Raw genomic sequence first — 18,162 nt, 5'->3', positions numbered from 1 at the left:
TAACTTTTCGGCAAGCTAAGATGTTTACTTAAACCTGAGTATTTTGACTTTGTCTGTCTACATTTTCATTAAGAATTTTGACTTTGTTTGCCTACGTTTTCATTAGAATTATTTGAAGAAGCGAATTTTTCGTTGACAATTTTAGAAACCAGGTGAAGCGTTTTCGTTGAACCGTTGCTCAACTGATTGTGGCGTGTTAGGATCCTAATGACCTTTGTCTTCCTTCACCGAGCATTGTGAGAATTTTGTAGTCAATCACAAACAGAAAATGTTCTAGCGCCCAAGTTGTTGTCGCCATGTTATAAGAGAATTGGTTCATGCTTTTAGCTGTGCGTATATCGAGTTATGGATGAACTTGGGAAGTTTGGTGCCGGACCACTCGAGAAGCTAGAGTTGCACTCGGCTATCGCCTCAAGCAACTCTTACGCTTCTTTCATGCTCTCCAAACTACCCACGTACATCCGTAACTCGATATACGTACGCTAAGCACGAACCAATTCTTTAAGAATTCACAGATAACTTGTCTTGGGCAACAGACTGTGCTCATGGTTTCGCACTGGGATGGTTGCCAAGCGACACGGCAAGCCAACACAACAATTTTTCAAAAATGGAAACTCTCTGGCTACTTTCACAAGTACAACCAGAAATACAGGTAATTGTTTGCCAGATGTTTTTGCTTGGTTGTTTAAAGCTCTTAAACCTCATTTTGATGGCTACATGTAGGCTGAATTATTCTCAGTGTTGCAGTCCAGCCATCCACAAGACAACAAAGTTAACAACATCACTTAGTTGCAATTTGGAGGCACTGCAGGTACCTCAGCCAAGACAGGAGTGGATCCTTCCTTTATCCCTACATGACGTACACTTTGTCCGCTTGATCAACGCGGAAAGTCTCCTTAGTCTTAGGGCACGTGACATGGCCATCATTTTCACTCGCCATACCACGTAACGCCTGAAATAGAAAATAAACAAAAACAGAGGTCAACATAATAGCACAAAAACATCCTGGTTGACAAAGAGGTAGAGAGACGACTCTCTTTGTAAAGGACTTTGTAAATCTGAATCTTACAATGCACAGTTCACAATTTAGACCCTAGTCCAAGCCTCTTTCTACCCAGGCCGTTTAGAACACAATTCCGCAATACTTATGGGATTGCTTTCCTCAAGATCACATTTCATTTCATTCAGGGACTGCTCTAGCACAGTTAAACAAAATTTGAGGAATTGTTTTCCTCAAGATCACATCTAAAATACTTTGTCTAGGTAAGGTTAGGGGGACATGAAAATCATCCTCAAATTCCTATTGAGCAAAATTACTAAGGTACTGTGGTTGCTAATGACTTAATTTTTTTTTCTCAGCCACAGGAAATAACTGTGTCCACTGCTGTCCCCACCATCTTCTGATGGCAAAATATTTCTTTCTTTTTTTTTAGGTAGTCTTGAGCGTTCAAGGAGTTTTCAATAAATTCATAGCATGTTTGTGAAAATAAAATTACTCAGATTTTTTCAACTTTTAAAATTTTTCTTGTTAAGAACTTTTCGTGAATTTGGCCAATTTTTAATTACCTTTCACGACGTGTACAAGCCAGCAGTTATGAATGAAAAGAAAAGGCTTCAATTGGTGAATTTGTCTCTATACAGTAGAACCTGACTTACGACCACCCGGTTAATAAGGCCACCTCTTTATTACGGCCACTTTATTCAGGCCTGAACAAAAGCTCACTCAGTCATATTCTTATTTCAAGAACCCCTTTAATACGGCCACCCCGTTAATACGGCCAGATTTTTGTGGTCCGCTGGTGACCGTATTAACGGGGTTCCACTGTACTCACATTTTCTCCATATACGTATCCGTTAGGTAACACCATAGGAGGGTTGTTCTCATTCATGATATGTCCTGACATAGGACAGACCAGTCTGGATTGCGCACAGTGTGCATAGGGCAGAGGGCGACCTAAAATGTTCAGCGGGTGGCTGCATACAGGACACTCGGAACTCTTGTGCCCTGCTTGGTAGCAATGATTGTCAACAGTTAAGAATTGTACATGTATAAGGTTTTCCTTTTTCCTCAAATAATGGCCAAGCCCTGCATTTTACTTTCACAAAAACACAACAGGCATTCAAAAAGGCAAGATAAATTTAGGAAACACAATCCATAGGCAAGTGTTTTATTTACTGTTAGTAGTTCTTAATAAGTGTCCTCCAATAACCGCATATTTTATGTATGCTGATACAGCAAAATTGCTCAGCACTCCTTTTGCGATCTATAACTGGATAAGAAACAAGTTATTGTAATTGCTGTGTAGGAGCTGTGGATAAAACTCTATTATAAATATAATTATTCTTGTTATCATTATCATTATTATTATCATCATCTAACCATCTAAGTTTGACTAAGTAGAGCGACTTTATTCAAAGGAACTGATACTACAAATTTTAACAAAACCATGAACAATGTCATCTGATATTAATAATCATATTTTATTAGTTAAGTATTTGTTGGGTTATATTAGGTATGTCCATAATATATAACTGCAGACAGTACTGTTTCGGCCTTCTGGGCCTCATCAGTGCAGTGCTGAAGACTGGGATGGAGGCTAAGCTTAAAAAGCCGCCCCAAACACTACACATGTGGTAGTATCTAAGCCATTACCAGAGTGCTCAAACTAGCGAGCTAGTGAGCATGCGTAATTGCAACAGTAACGACTCATCCCAGTAGAGTGCTCAAACTGGACATGAAGGCAGAGCTTTGTATGCCTGCGAGCTTTATCTAACTGCAGACTAATATATATATATTAGTTATTATCATTATCCTTATCATTATGTAAACTACATGTTGCTTTCTTTTTTAACGATTTTAATACAATTGTTATTGTAAATAGTTTTGTGCTGTATTATTATTACTATTATTATTATTACTAGTAGTAATCAGAGATTATGAGTGCGTTCGACGCTCTCACTTTAATATATAATTATATATCGTAAATAAATGATTTCACTAGCTGACTTTCAACCTTTGTCTACTGCTAAAATCAACATTTTTCAGCAGCAGCCGAGGTTTTACAGTCAGATATGCATAGTGTCAAAGTCCATGCTATTGAAGAGGTCACGATTTGTTGATACGTTGCGTGACGCTGTCAGTTTCTGTAGTCTCTCAAGTTTCATAGAATATTTAAATTACGTACATTATTCTAAGCTAGCATTTGCAGTCGCGTGCTCTTTTCGCGACTAATTTGAGTATTTCCCCTGATGAATAAAGTAGTCTTATGGATCTTGCCTTCAGAGTACTTTTCCACCGATTCCAAACAATAAAATTTCGACCGGATAAAGACTGAGCTATCTGTCGCGACTGGAACTAATCAACAAATGCAATCAAAATGTAGCTGTTCCCACGGTCGTCATCCCAAAGCCAAGTCGTGTAATAAACAAGGACAATTCCCTCAGATTGCGATAAATGCTGCCGTCGAAGCGTTTGAATTCGCCAAAATCTAACGCTGAGAGCACATAATAGCGAGGCGTACGGCGACTGAACAGAAAGAAGTCAAAAAAGGATCCATCGGAAAGACGAGCTCAGATGGCCTGCTCACATACTCACATGTTCGTCAGATGTCTTATCACATGTCTTAGCATTAAACGGTACCAGTTTACTGGCCGTGACATGCCCCTGCAAAACTCAAGTGGGGTGGCCATTTTGGTGTCCTTGCAGGAATGTGGCTTTTTTCAGCCTAGAACCGTGCACAGGGCAACCAACTCTGAAAAGCCACAGGTCAAAATTAGGTTTGCGTTCCACTTCATCGAACGCAATTATTATTATTATTATTATTATTATTATTATTATTATTATTATTACCATCATCACTATTTAATGCATAGTTTCCAGTACTAGTCTCCAGAACTATGCAAACCTTGTTTCCCGTGAACATACAGTGGTGTACACCCTGTCTCTAATACTGGACTTATTTCATGACAAAAGGATATGGTGTTTTGAGAGCTGACAGTCCTGCTTGGAGTGTAACAGCCAATGCTGACTGATCATTAAGTTGATGAAGCTGAAAATTCTCCCTTCTAAACTGCATGACCAGCTGGCCCCACCTCTCCAAATCAAACAGCTCCTGTGGTAAAAGTACAAAAGGTTATCTCTATGCACTCCTTAACATTAAGAACTATTTTCTTTTCAGCTTGTTGGAAACACAAGCCTGACAAAACAAAAAATATCTTGTTTGGTAACCAACTAACAATACATGTGCGCATCTCTCATGCATGTCAAAATTGTGTGACTTGGGATTTGAAATTTGAGCCAAAGCATTTCCTCACAGTTGGAAGAGCATATTTTTCATAGCTTGTATAATGTACACATAAGTTATAAGATGTAACTGCATGAACACTGAATCATAATAAACAAGTTTATAAAACTGACATGTAGTTTTATTATTATTGACCCTTTTTATATGGCTGTGTCTCACAAGGACTGGGAACTACCGAATTCACGAATTTGATTGGCTGAAATCGATATTGACCGCGGTGTAGATTTTTCCATCTAGGCCGGCAACTAGACCGGTTTCATTTTGCGTTGAAAAAGTAGCAAACTAAAATACAAAAATGTTCACCATATTCTTTTATTTTCTTCTCAATCATTTATGGAAGTGCCAAAAAGCCTGATGACAAAAAATAAAGTAAGGAGGACAAGCAAATTTCGGCAGGTTTAAGTTAAGCTCATCACTGTTCGCAAGCAAAATGTCAGCAAACCAATTACATTAAACGAATAAAAGTTCTCTTCTTTGCCATAAAATAAACATCTCATTAACCAAGCTAAGTCGGTCTATATGGGAGAATCTTGACCTCGGTCGTGAGTACATACCTCACTGCGTTCGGTCTGTACTCACGACCTCGGTCAAGATTCTCCCATACAAACCTCCAGCTCGGTTAATAAGAGCTAAATATTAAGTCATAATAAAATTATTATGAACAAGTTCTCTAATAATTATTAGTCAGTATAAATCTACTCGCATTCTACATGTATCACAAATGCCATTCTCTGATTGGATATGCTATTTACTCTCTACTGAGCGGCAGAAAGTTAGTAGCCTAGCAGTGTGCATTTGTTAACAAACTGGAGGCTGCTTCTTTACATGTACATCTTCAAAGTGTCTGTGAAGAGGATGACAAGGTTTCAAACGACTGGTAGATTTATTCTAAAACAATCAGATTACTCACTCTCAATTTCTATGCGTGATAGATGACTATCCACTATCAAAGAAATCTCAAGTTCATAATTGTTAAATAGAAAGATGACGGACTAGCAGTTTAAAACCATTACCAACAATTCTCGAGCTAAAGGAAGGGTACATTGTAGCAAGAATATTGGCAGTTTAAGTACATTGTAGGTCAGTGGAGTCTGGTTCAGATGTCTTACACAAAGTACATTATGACAACCATGTTTCTATTAATTTAAAACTTAATTCCTTAATTCCTTAAAGAAATTTTGTGGTCAAAACTCTTGCAAATAGAGTATCAACACTCAATCCAGAACTTTGACTGAACAGCGAGGAATGACTGTTTTTATGAGCTACTTTTGTAAATTGTATAAATTAAACAAATTTCATAGACCTGTGTATCTACACTGTAACCACGTGAAAGGTCTGATACCTACCCTGTAAGGAGAGCAGCTGGTCTCGGGCTTAAAAGCCAGTAAAGCCATGGCCCTTTGGATTTCTTTGGTCATGGTACCATCAACATTAGCAGGGGGGAAGTGTTTCCTGGCATACCTAAAATGGGACACAATACGAAATTGAACATTTTGTACAGCTAGCTACAATGCATGTATATAATTTACTGATGTAGTGTCCTGACTACTATCCTAAGTACTGGTACAGAAGCTTATCAGAAAGAATGTTTCCTGGAGGGGTTGTTAGTTCATTACTGCACCCCCGCCCCCTTCCACCTTCAGTGCTAGCCATAAGATGTAACTTGGGACTCTTGACTCAAATGCAGTCTTCCTTACTGGATGTTCAATAATTGAAATGAATGAAAGACATTGACTACAGATAACTTCACTGCTCACTGCTGATGACATGCAAAGTTCTACAGATGTAAGATCCCAAAAAACAATCAGTGCTAGTCATAATATGTAACTTTGGACTCTTGACTCAAATGCAGTCTTCCTTACTAGATGTTTAATAACTGAAATGAATGAAAGACATTGACTACAGATAACTTCACTGCTGATGACATGCAAAGTTCTACAGATGTAAGATCCCCCAAAAAAAAACAATCAAATGCTAAAGTTTAAAAATATACGTACATGTATACAAAGTACAAAAAGTACACTATTTTGAAGGGCCACTGTCACTACATTTCCTAGCACATGCATGAGAAGAATGATAGTGACTGTATAAGATTTCGGGCCCTAATTATGCTAAGAGACTGTAGATGAAATACATTTAAAAAACAGTCCATTAGTGCCTATGAATGGGAATAGAACTATGAACAATACAGTTGCTAAATAAATTAAAAATAGCAGTTGTAGTACAAAGCCGGATAGATTCAAATTTTGTTTCTATGTTTTTTTCTCCTCCCCGGATACAAACTTACCTAACTGCTTCCATTTTTTCACCTCTTCTCACAAGCTCAACAAACTCCTGCATTCTCACATTGAATTCAAGGTTACTCTGGACAGAAAACATGGCATGAAAAACTTCATTTTATTGAAAAATGGCTTTGCACTTTCTAGTCTTTAATAATATACATGTATATAAATGCACATGTCATGTACATGTGGATGTTAGAATACAGGTCAAAATTTGAAACTTGACTGGCTACAAAATGTGTATATCTATGTACAGTACAATGTACATTTCAAGCTCCTTCGTCAACAAACTTCATAAAAAAATGAAAGAAAAAAATTGTTCACAATACATTGAACAGCTCTCTTTATTTGGTTGGGCCTTAATCCAGCCATGCTACTGCATGTTTTAAGAAAATCTATCTAGGTACAGACTGTACAGTTGGGTGGATAATGGGGACCAAATACATATAACTGAAAATAAGAATATCTACAGTAGTAGAGAAACCATACTCCAGGACAACAGGGTAAGGTCTGAAAGCCTCATACACGTATGTCAGGAAAATGTATGTTTATAAATACAGTACATTATTAATATAATTATAATAATTATTAATCAAGCATACAGTGTGCAGCACACCTTGATTTTTCTAAGCTTGGACTTGTTTTCATAACACCAGGCTAAGCAAGGTCCTATCTCTCTCCTTAATAAGGACTCTTCAACCTTTCTTGACACCAAGAACAATTCAATATCCACATGATCCTAGATAGAAAGAAAATAATACACTCAGTCACGCTATAAACTGAAAAGAAACTTTCCTCTGACCAATTAATTCATTATGTAGAGCATTTGACACTACATGCGTAAGAATGGCTAACAGACTACAGGGTTTTCAAAAAGGAAACAACATTTTTCATTTTACAAAACATGTTTCGACATTCCCATGTCATCTTCAGTGGCAAATGTTTGACAGTTGCACATTTGAATTTTCACTGTATACATTATTACGTTATAGCATTACACCATAAAATTTACGCTAACAATTTGAATATTGGAATACACTGGGAACCAACGTTGTTTCCTTTCTAAAAATTGCTGTTAGTCTGCTGTTTTTATGACCGTTTGAAATTACAGGGTAATCCTACACTGGGTATCCCCTCCCATTCAGGGGAGAGTGGAAATACAATGCAGATAAATGTGCTGTATTTACTTATATTTCATCTTGTTGATGTGGCACTTATTTGAGGGTGCCCAGTGCTTAATTGGGTATCATGTTTATAAATAAGTAAAATTTACCCAAAAAAAAGGAAATACATGTACATGCAATTGCAAAACAGTGCTACATGTATTTAGCAATCTCCCATTTTGGTTTTGTTTAAAAACAGTTACAAAAGTGTAAGAAGTCTGACGACAATGTGCCGTAACAATTTCCAGATCCAAATTAATCTGCAGTTGGGTAGCTTCAAAGTGTTTTTGCTTCAAAGTATGGTGCTTATTTGGGGGTGGCACTTATGCGGGTGCCTGTTTTAGTACCAATACTCCTTCAGTAGAGGGGAGGCGCGGTGGCCTCATGGTTAGTGCGTTCGTCTCCGGATCGAGCGGTCTGGGTTTGAGCCCTGGCCGGGGACATTGTGTTGTGTTCTTGGGCAAGACGCTTTACTCTCACAGTGCCTGTCTCCACCCAGGTGTATAAATGGGTACCGGCGAACTTAATGCTGGGGGTAACCCTGCGATGGACTAGCATCCCATCCAGGGGGGAGTAGAAATACTCCTAGTCGCTTCATGCTACAGAAACCGGGATAAGCTCCGGCCTGATGGGCCACTTGGCTCGCATGCAGACTTTACCTTTACCTTACTCCTTCAGTAGATGCTTCATACTATTGCAACCTGAAATAAGTGTCAGCCTGATGGACCATTGGCCTCAAATGCATGCCCATGAAATAAACTCCAAAGTCGAAAACCCACCTCTATCTGAGAATCCTTCGCGAGTTTCATGGCAGTTTCATAGAACCCAGATCTAAGACAATGATCCACTAGCATTCGATCCAACCGTTTCTTTTTCCACAAGACAACAGCACTCTTCCGTTCATCTGCATGTTCTTTAATGTGGTCAAGACGTGCACGACAGTGTCTTAAGCAAACTTCTTCTTGGGAAAGGCATTCTTCTGACTGAAAAGGTGTGAACAGACCACTTTAAGATAATTAATTAATTACATGCCAATTGATTTTTCAGATAATTCTGAACTATTTCATGCATTATGAAATGTTCTCCAGGATTCCTTGTTGTTTTGTAGTAACTCAAAAATACATTTAAAATAATGGTAGTAGCAATTTAATAGAGCACAAGTTTAAAAATTTTCTTGATACAATGTACAAGTACATGTACTGTTACAAATTAAAAATACATGTATATTCACCTTTCTTTTTAATGATTGCAATTTTTGCACTACACCATCCAAGAAGCCAGTGATCTCTCCCACTTTAACAGGTACACTGCCAAGGCTGCTGGTTAAATCATTTGTTGCACTTACAACAAGCGACACTTCCCTGTCAATCACTTTCTGGGCTGCTCGGAACTTTTTGTTGAGCATCTCATAAGGAACCTGTATTTAGTAAAATTAATAATCATGCAATTTCACCTCATAATTATCTTTACATAAGTTACAATCTTTGAATATTTTGACTCAGATTGTAAGGAGGAACCTTGGCAGTTTGTCTGTCCTTCGCAGTGGTCACTTGAATCATATCCCAGTGCTTCTGCCCACCAATGGCTTCTTAAACCTGAACTGAGTTCCTTGCCTTTTATTTGAGCACAACCATTTTCACCAAAAAAGTTAACAGTTGCTGTTTGCCTTAATAGCTAGAACGATCAAACAATCAATCAATCATTTAGCCACCGTACATGTATCGTTTACCACTAGTGAGCTAAATGCTCGTTCAAAGTACTGTACAATGTACGTACGTGCAGTTAAAAATGAAAATAACAAACTGACTCAATTCAATCCTAACTCTTGGGAACCTGTTGTACTATCTTTTAGAAAACAGCCCTAACAAAATATCCGTGCTGATTGGTTAGAAATCATGTTTCTATGACTCGATAGAAACACAGAACTAGCATGAGCTGTTGATGTAATGATGGCGCAAGCAAAGAGAATTTACATTTTGATAATCAAAGTTAACAAGTTGTTTTACTTTTTTTGCTGCAGTGTTTTCTGAAAGAAATAGAAAACATGTTCTCTGTGTTTCTATAACTCTCTGTGTTTCTATCTAGTTATACACACACACTGTAGAAACACTCATGAAAGTTTGGAAGAACTCAAAAAAGCTGTGGAAACACTCGCCTGCAGGTCATGTTGCCACAGCATTTCTAGTTCTCCCAAACTTCCACTTGTGTTTCTATTAAACAATAATATTAGATTATGAGCTCAAGATTTCTATCGCATGATAGTTGACGAGGCTGCAGCCCAAGTCAACTATCAGGGATAGAAATCAAGAGCGAATAATCTAATTGTTCTAGTATAAATCTACTAGTCGTTCAAAACTTAATCTAATTCCGTTTCACAAAAACTTTGAAAACACCAAGAAGTGGCCTTCATTTTGTTAACAAGGGCACACTGCTACGTTACTCACTATCTATCACAGAATAGATAGTGAGTGGTGTAGCCAATCAGAGAACAGCATTTGTGATAGAATGCTAGTAGATCTATACTAAAACTCGATAGAAACACGGTACATGTTTTCTATTTCTTTTACAAAAAATAATTTTTGGGAGAAATTTTTCAAACAGATGTTTTTAAATAGGGCAAAATACTGTTTTATTTCCATTTGTGGGATGTTTCCAATTTAAAAGGCAACATCTTTAAGATCAGTTTGACATTCCTGATGCTCAGGCCACAAAAGAGACACCACTTTTGCTACATGGAGGTGTAGTCAAGAAATATTGGTGTGACTTGCTTAAGAATATATTTAGGTAGTTGTTGGCTAAACTGTACCAAGGAATGTGGTTTGGGCTTAATCAGCAATTAGTAGGAAGAAGCATTGCATAGTGAACAATCAATGGCTGTGAAAGAGTACTTCACACTAGAATCTTGTATAATCAGTGTACTTTTTAAAGAGGGGGGCAAGGGGGTGGGGACTGAACAAAGCAACATCCCAAAAAAATAAAAAAATAAACAAAATAAAAAATAAAAAATAATGATAATAATAATAATAATAATAATAATAATAATAATAATAATAATAATAATCATAATCATAATAATCATTAACAAACACTACATCACCGCGAGTAAAGACAAGCAAATCCTGTCACCCCAGTGTATAAATTATTTTTAGCCCCATGATTTGAACGCATACACTTAACGTAATACTTTCATACCTCAACAATTTCCCAAAAAATAAACACATCATAACGCTTGTCATTGCCTTCGTGATGATACTGCTGATGCCTGTACATTGTAAATCTTTTCTTGTACTAACAACAGGTACATGTACATTTTGTTTTATGAAGTTCCAAGAACATGACTGAGAAGTTGACCTGAAAAGCTATTACTCCAAACTAATAACAAAACGTTTCCAGCAAGATACATGTACGTGTCTGATCCTGACACAAACTAGCATTTTCACAGAAATAAACTACTTAGTTCAGTTTCTTTGAACTTTGGTCTGAGAAAGGTCAAACAAGAAACCACAGCACCGCAGATAATTTCATTTTACTGTACACCGTAGGGTGATAAACACAAACATAGCACACAGTAGGGCTTGAGACCACCGCAACAACACAAGATGCCATTTTATCACTGCATCAACGCATCAGGAAGTAATCAACACAGCAAAGCCCCTTGTCCCCCTCATTAAATATAATGTAAGACTGTATTGCCCTAACTTGAAACCTGTGGCTGTGTGACATCTTTGATATAACAAGTATAAACCAAGTCAGAGTCTGCCTTAGAAGTTTACATGAAATAGAATGTTGTAATTGCTCCCCACCTCAATTTCATGTGTACACATTTAACATATTTTCTGCATTTTTCAGTAACATCTCTTATATCAACTGGTCAAAGATAGGCTACAGGCATGTACATAAAAAAGTAAGAACACTTCAAAATGAAGGATGTGTATCCTGACGTCAGAAAATGCAAGTGTTATTGCATGTATTTATAGCTCCTTCAATGTTATTTATAATTATGCCTCTAGAGGGAGGACTTTCAATAAATGACTGAATACAGTTTAGCGGGCGTACGATTAAAACGCCTTCAAGGTAGGATATTTTAAAAAAGGAAGTAGCAGATTTGTGTTCAGAAGGTGTTAAACACAAACTTAAACTTAACGCTTACAACCGATATGCGTTAAACACTTGAGGTGAGGTCTTCCACACCGACATTTTGCATATCGTCCTGGCATCCAACATGTACATGTCGCTCGACTGAAATCCGGCACAACTTATTCTTTTATTAGCTGAAATATTACTGCAGTTTACTTACCTTCATGGTAGAATACTCTAGCGCCTTTATATCGGCCATATTTACAAGGTAAACGCGCTCAAACAACGCGAAATTTTGTTTCAACAACTGGACCGTTTGGTTGAAAAAAATATCGCTCAGCGGTATCTTGTGAAAACTTATGTTCGTGCACATCATTACTAGTCCCTCCTCGGACAAACCTCGATAAAAATTAACGCGGGACGGGAGGCAAGGGTAGCCTGCGAACGCAGACGTATTTCCGGCTGACAAGCGACAGCCGGAAATACGTCTGCGTAGAGGAAAAAGCTACTTGAACTGGAAAATAAAAACTCTCTCTTTTCAGTTTTCCTATTTTGTAATATGTTTTTATGTGCAGTTTTCTTTGCGTGTGTATTTAATTCAACGTCTGCTATGTTGGTGTTGTTCTTCTTTGTCTTCCTTTTTTCACAAGAGAGCCCAAAAAATATGATTGTAATCTTTGTTGTCTTTATTCGTTAAACTTTGTAATAAAAGAGCTTCCCGAATTTTGCGACGCATACAAAAAGGCAAGTTATATGGAGAGTCTATACCCAGTTTACTCAAACCAGTCACACAACCGCCGATTTACGTAAGAATGTTTATTTGGTGTCCGATGACATTCCTCAAGAACCGGTCGGAACAGTGAGCCGACAGTTTTGGGAATAAAATTTTGGGCGAGACGTTCGTACGTAGCGCTGAAGCAACTACGCTTTAAATACATTCTGGCCAACAATGGAAGCAGTATCTCTCGAGATGCGTCCACTAGTTCACGAAGATCTTGAAAGGAAAGACATGACTGAAACGAGATTGTACATGCAAGAACTTCCAAGCCGACTTGCACGACATTCCGCATCTACAGTGATGAGGAATCAGGCTATCGTTCGACGGAAAAGCGTTGGAAATACAGTTAAATGCTCGGGAGCTTTGAGAAGAGTGAAAAGAGATGAGCCCGGAACATTGACTGCGGAGTGGGGAAGCGACACGACCGATTCGGGACTCTCTCTGTCCGGGGAAGTTCTAGAGACGGTGAATTTTAAAGCTGTTCCCCTGCCGATGTCTCTCAGGCGCCGGTTTAAAGATTCCCTACGAGCAAGAGCCCCGCGCAGAGTTTCAAAATGGGAAGTTTTCCGAATGAGGGTGGTAATGGGATGGAGGCGCATCACAGGCACTGTCAAGGAATGGCTTTATTCGCTTGAGCCATGGCGTAGGCACCTCAAAGACATCGAGGGGCAGTTTGGAAGCGGCGTTGTCTCGTATTTCGTCTTCCTTCGCTGGCTCATGCTTCTCAATTTATTTGTGTTTCTAATCGAGTTCGGCTTTGTTTCCTTACCAACGCTGGTTATCTGTGCAGACACGCGCCAGGGCGTCACGGACGGTCAAGCAAACCACACAAGTAACGCAACAAGCTGTAAGTATGATTTTGCTTACATCGATGCCAACGAGACAGACAAAGGTGTTCTTACAATAGTGCTGAACTTCTTTACCGGCCAGGGTTGGATCAGTAACACGATTATGTTCTACAGCAGCTACCCCTCGGACGTGATCATATCTCAGGAGGGCGTAAGATACCTCTTACCTTTAGCTTACCTGTTAACAGGCGGAGCTTATCTCCTCTTCTGTCTCCTGGCAATGATACGAAGTGCCTCTAGCGGTTTTAGACAGGGATACATCGATAGTGAGGGAGTATTCAATTCTTTCTGCAATCGGATCTTTTCCGCTTGGGACTACTGCATTTGCGATCGCAGCGCTGCGTTACACAAGAACCAAATTATCGCGCAAGATATTCGCTTCGAACTGGAAGAGGAAGCTAGATTAAGACGCATTCAAAACAGGACAAAGAAACAGAAAGCGGTTCTCTATGGCACGCGTATCGCCATCAATCTGTTCATAGTGCCAGCACTTTGGTATGTGTCGTTTGTCCTTGTTTTCGGCGTCATTATTGGCAATAAAGTTACCGAACAAGGACGAAACCAGTTTGAGCAGATGCTGATAAGGTCTTCACTGTCTCTCGCAGTCACAATCCCAAATCTCGTTCTGCCTCCGTTGTTCGAGTTCTTGTCCGTCTTCGAAGACTGGAGTCCCAAGTTTGAGCTGGGTCTCAACCTTTTGCGGCGAATCTTTGTCAAGTTACCTTCCATAGCAATGCTGATGATTCTCCTGTACAAAGACCTCGACGATCGGATTCAGGATGAATCGTCGCCGTTGTCGGCTCACTGCGAACTGTGCTGGGAAAACGAAATTGCGGCGCAGATGTACATGTTAGTGTGGGTGGATTTCTTCGTGGTGCTTCTAATCACCCTTGGTTTGGAAACGCTCAGAAAGCTTCTTTACAAACACTGCAGTTGTTGCAAACGAATTGGCATGACGCAGTTTGACATTTCCCGCAATGTCATCGACCTCGCTTACGGGCAGTGCTTGATTCTCATCGGTGCGTTTTTCAGCCCCATCCTCCCAGCTATTGGCGTCCTGAAACTGATCGTGTTCTTCTACATCAAAAAACTGAGCCTGTTCCACAACAACCGTCTTCCAGACAAACCTTTCCAAGGCGCAAAGCTCAACTCCATTTTCACGCTTCTCTTGCTAGTCACGTTTTTCATGTGCATCGGTCTTGTCGGCTGGGGCGTGACCAGAGTACCCACATCGTATTGCGGTCCGTTCAAAAACACGGAGTGCAGCGCGAGTAAATTCATCATCGACGAATTATCCTTGGTCGTTTCCACTTGGCCCACGTGGATACACGCGGTGTTGCAGTTCATGCGTACAGCGGCGTTCCTCCTTCCCGCAATGATCTTGGTGTTTAGTTTGATGTATTATTACCGTTCTATGACGCGCGAGCATCGCCGCGTAATTAACACGCTGAAGGAGCACCTTATTTTCGAGGGAAAATACAAAAAGGTGCTTCTCTCGCAGCTGGTATTCCATCGTGAGGAGAAAATTGAGCCGCAGAAAACTGAAAGATATAATGAAGAAGACATTTTGCTGCTATCTCTGTCCGCTTAATAATTGTTTTATTGCACTAGGTTTGTAAACAGAGCGACTTTTTCAATGTGAATCGGGTACACTCAACAGTATTATCAAATCGAGTAAAGATATTGTTTCCCGACTCTGTAGTAGACATAATAAGACAAGAGATACCAAAGCAAAGTCAACGTTTTTTTAGCGTCCCCAACGCTTAGTCGAGACCGTGGATGTGAATACAGGGATGTTTCGGCACGTGACTTAGTCCACCCAAGTTCACGTGACAAATAGATTCCCGCCATATTTACTCGAGAAAGACGCTGTGATAGCGTCGAAAGTTGTGATTGTTAGAAACATTGACTCTGCTTCGGTATCTTGTTTCTTATTAGTATTGCTGAACTAGGATGCGACCACGATACACGCGATCCCGTGGCTTAACGTCGTGTTAGCGATCGATCGAGACGCCTTGGTAAAACACTAATCCTGCACAATCCGGTCAATATTGCTGTGTCCAAGATAGCTCACCCACACTTTGCCTGTGAGTTTTTATCGTTAATCTTGGTATTCTTTAGATGCTAGTGCGCTTTTTGAACGCATTTCTTAGCGCGTAGAAAATGTGCTTGGGTAAATAAATTGACGGGTTGATTAATTGATTGATTGATTGACTGATTGATTGACATCAATTCACTACTAGGCCTTTGCAGTAGATAGTCCCGTAAGACAACATCCATTAAGTGTTATTGCAAGCTACATCCAGAAAAAATACAAAACGAAGGAAGTAAACGTGATAATCTTCTCGGTTTTTCAGTTCCGCATGGCGGACTGGTACTGTGTACCATGAGACCATTTGTCCATGGGCACGGTGTTTAATGTCATTTCGAATTCATCAGTCCCGTTGGTTCCCCTCGCTTGCTTCTTGACAAAAGTTTCCAACTAATGCTCATATTACAGGCTAATTTCAAACCCAAGAGGGTAGTTGTTATCAATAAAACTATATATATATATTTTTTTGATAATCGATGGATCGGTCAGTAGGGTATGATAGGCGCACGGGCTGGAGGATACTTCCCAGTCTCGCAAACTTTGAAAATTTTTGGACAAAATGCTTCTGCTTCGGGCAACAGTACCTGGGATAAATCATTCCAAGAGGTTTCAAGGCGTAAGAATTGCGAACCTTTTTTGCTTTCCCAGCAATTTGAATGCATTTGTATCCCGATTTCAGCAATCGCGCATTCGGGCATTGTGTAGAGTGTTCGGGCAAGAAGGTAACCCTCCTTCCCCCACTCCATGTCCGAAGGTGTCCGTACGCCTGTTGGGATTATGGTATAAGGTTTACAGAGCTCGCTCTTGGTTCTTATCGACTCTGACAGGTGGCGGAAAACGAAAACATGTGCCAGTTAACAACTAGTCATCTAATGATTTAACAATTGGATATTTCGCAAAACCGTCCGTTGTACCGTCTTCCTTGTGTTTTTGTTGTTGTTGTTGTTTTGTTTTAATTATTGTATGAACGAGAACAATAATTTTTTTACATTTTATAGTCTTACTTGTTGTCCCTTCAAGGGTCTATTTTAATAAACGTTGGTGACAACTTTCACCTCGATGCTGCTTGCTTCGTCTCTCCACTCTAGACCATATTTAACAAGTTTTAGCACCTTTTTGTTTTTTTTTCAGTTTCAGCACTTGCACCTACAGTAGACTATTGAGCAGACAATCTTTTTTGGTTTCCTAAATTATCATGAAGACAAACTCAGTTTTCGCAAAATAATATGGCCCAGGAATCGAACTTTATGTACTAAAGCACGTTTGCACGCTTTCTAACCGCCACAAATGGCTAAAAAAAATGGTCTACTAACAAAACTGAACCGCGTTGACCAAACGGTTGCTTTACCTGTCTAACGATTAATTCAACTACTGGATTAGTCGTCGAGAATCTTATAAACACGTACAGCAAAGGATAACTCTCAGGCAACTATCCGTCCATGCCACGTCACCATATTTTACAATTATAATGAAAGGCTTGACCTGCATCTATAGGCACGACCCAAGCAAAACGCGAGCAAAATAGGCCGACGCAATAATGTGCTGATCATTTGTAACGTTTGCAAAGATTTAGGCTCATCATCGACACATTATTGCGACTGCGTGTGCTGATTGTGCTTGTGCTTGAGAAGTTCGTGTAAACCAGCCCCTCGCTAAACTCATTGGTCCTATGAGATACAGAGTATTGAAACTCTATCTCAGGAAAAGTTTTCGTAACCATTTGAGAAAGTTTTTATAAATTTCCCATATTAACTAAATCGTATAATTCTCCAGAGCTGATTGATAACAATGATACATAAATTTCTTCTGAAAATTATTCCTGTGCCTGACCGAGTGCACAATGTGAGACCAAAATGGTTCAAATCTATCATACCAGCTTAACAAGCAAAAGCGTCTCAAAATAGCATTCCCATCGGCTCGCACATGTGTACGGACATTCCGGCTCCTCCGTTAATGCTAAACAGAGTGACGAGGCAGTTTTCGGAATACGTAGGAAAGCAGAAACTCTTATTCACGCAGTCCTAATATAAATTCCAAGACTGGTCCATTATCTCAAGACAGATTGTTAACAGTGCTCTTAAAGTAAAGGGCGTGGCTGACGAGTAAAGGACGGTCTTTTTATATAGCCCCCGACCGACAAATGATCCGGGTTGTTACGAGTATCGTTGTAGAGTAGGGTTGTTTCCAGACAGAACTCAGGATCGCCGGTAGCAGCAACAAACTAATTTATTTCCGTAAGATAACTTCGCGAATTTACAGCACTAAGCTTCTTCAAATTTGAATCAATCTCTCTCACAGAAGAAACGCTCGTTCTAATATACATGAGGTTTAAAGTTCTAGAAACTTCTATTTGGAACTAAATTAAGTAGTTTGACACAGTTTCTAATCTGAGTAATGACATAAGGATTAGAATGTTCTGGAATGTTCTTATACAAATTGGTCACGGCTGAAGGACTTCCGGTTCTAGATTGTTCTAGAACTAGACTTCTTAACACGGTTTTTTTTTCTTTCTTTCTTTCTTTCTTTCTTTCTTTCTTTCTTTCTTTCTTTCTTTCTTTCTTTCTTTCTTTCTTTCTCTCTCTCTCTTTTTTTTTTTTTTTTTTTTTTTTGAATCCTTT

General features: G+C 39.2%; 2 protein-coding genes across 2 annotated transcripts; one reads left to right on the top strand and one right to left on the bottom strand.

The window, feature by feature from the left end:
- Positions 1 to 820: 820 nt before the first annotated feature.
- Positions 821 to 12,428, bottom strand: LOC145479907 (E3 ubiquitin-protein transferase MAEA-like). The gene is made up of 9 exons (XM_081458383.1): positions 12,047 to 12,428; positions 8,981 to 9,166; positions 8,529 to 8,732; positions 7,203 to 7,325; positions 6,592 to 6,668; positions 5,651 to 5,765; positions 3,979 to 4,112; positions 1,833 to 2,022; positions 821 to 952 (listed from the first exon to the last, which is right to left on the bottom strand). The coding sequence occupies exons 1-9, from the start codon at positions 12,200 to 12,202 to the stop codon at positions 851 to 853; spliced, it is 1,287 nt and encodes a 428-aa protein (XP_081314509.1). The 5' UTR covers positions 12,203 to 12,428; the 3' UTR covers positions 821 to 850.
- A 174-nt stretch (positions 12,429 to 12,602) lies between these two features.
- On the top strand, positions 12,603 to 18,147 carry LOC145479893 (transmembrane channel-like protein 7). The gene has a single exon (XM_081458370.1). The coding sequence runs from the start codon at positions 12,776 to 12,778 to the stop codon at positions 15,041 to 15,043; it is 2,268 nt and encodes a 755-aa protein (XP_081314496.1). The 5' UTR covers positions 12,603 to 12,775; the 3' UTR covers positions 15,044 to 18,147.
- The last annotated feature ends 15 nt before the right edge of the window (positions 18,148 to 18,162 follow it).

The sequence above is a fragment of the Orbicella franksi genome, chromosome 2, assembly GCF_964199315.1.
Source record: "Orbicella franksi chromosome 2, jaOrbFran1.1, whole genome shotgun sequence".
Classification (NCBI taxonomy): domain Eukaryota; kingdom Metazoa; phylum Cnidaria; class Anthozoa; order Scleractinia; family Merulinidae; genus Orbicella; species Orbicella franksi.
Note: the sequence above shows the minus strand (reverse complement) of the source record. Positions and strands in the feature narration are given on the sequence as shown.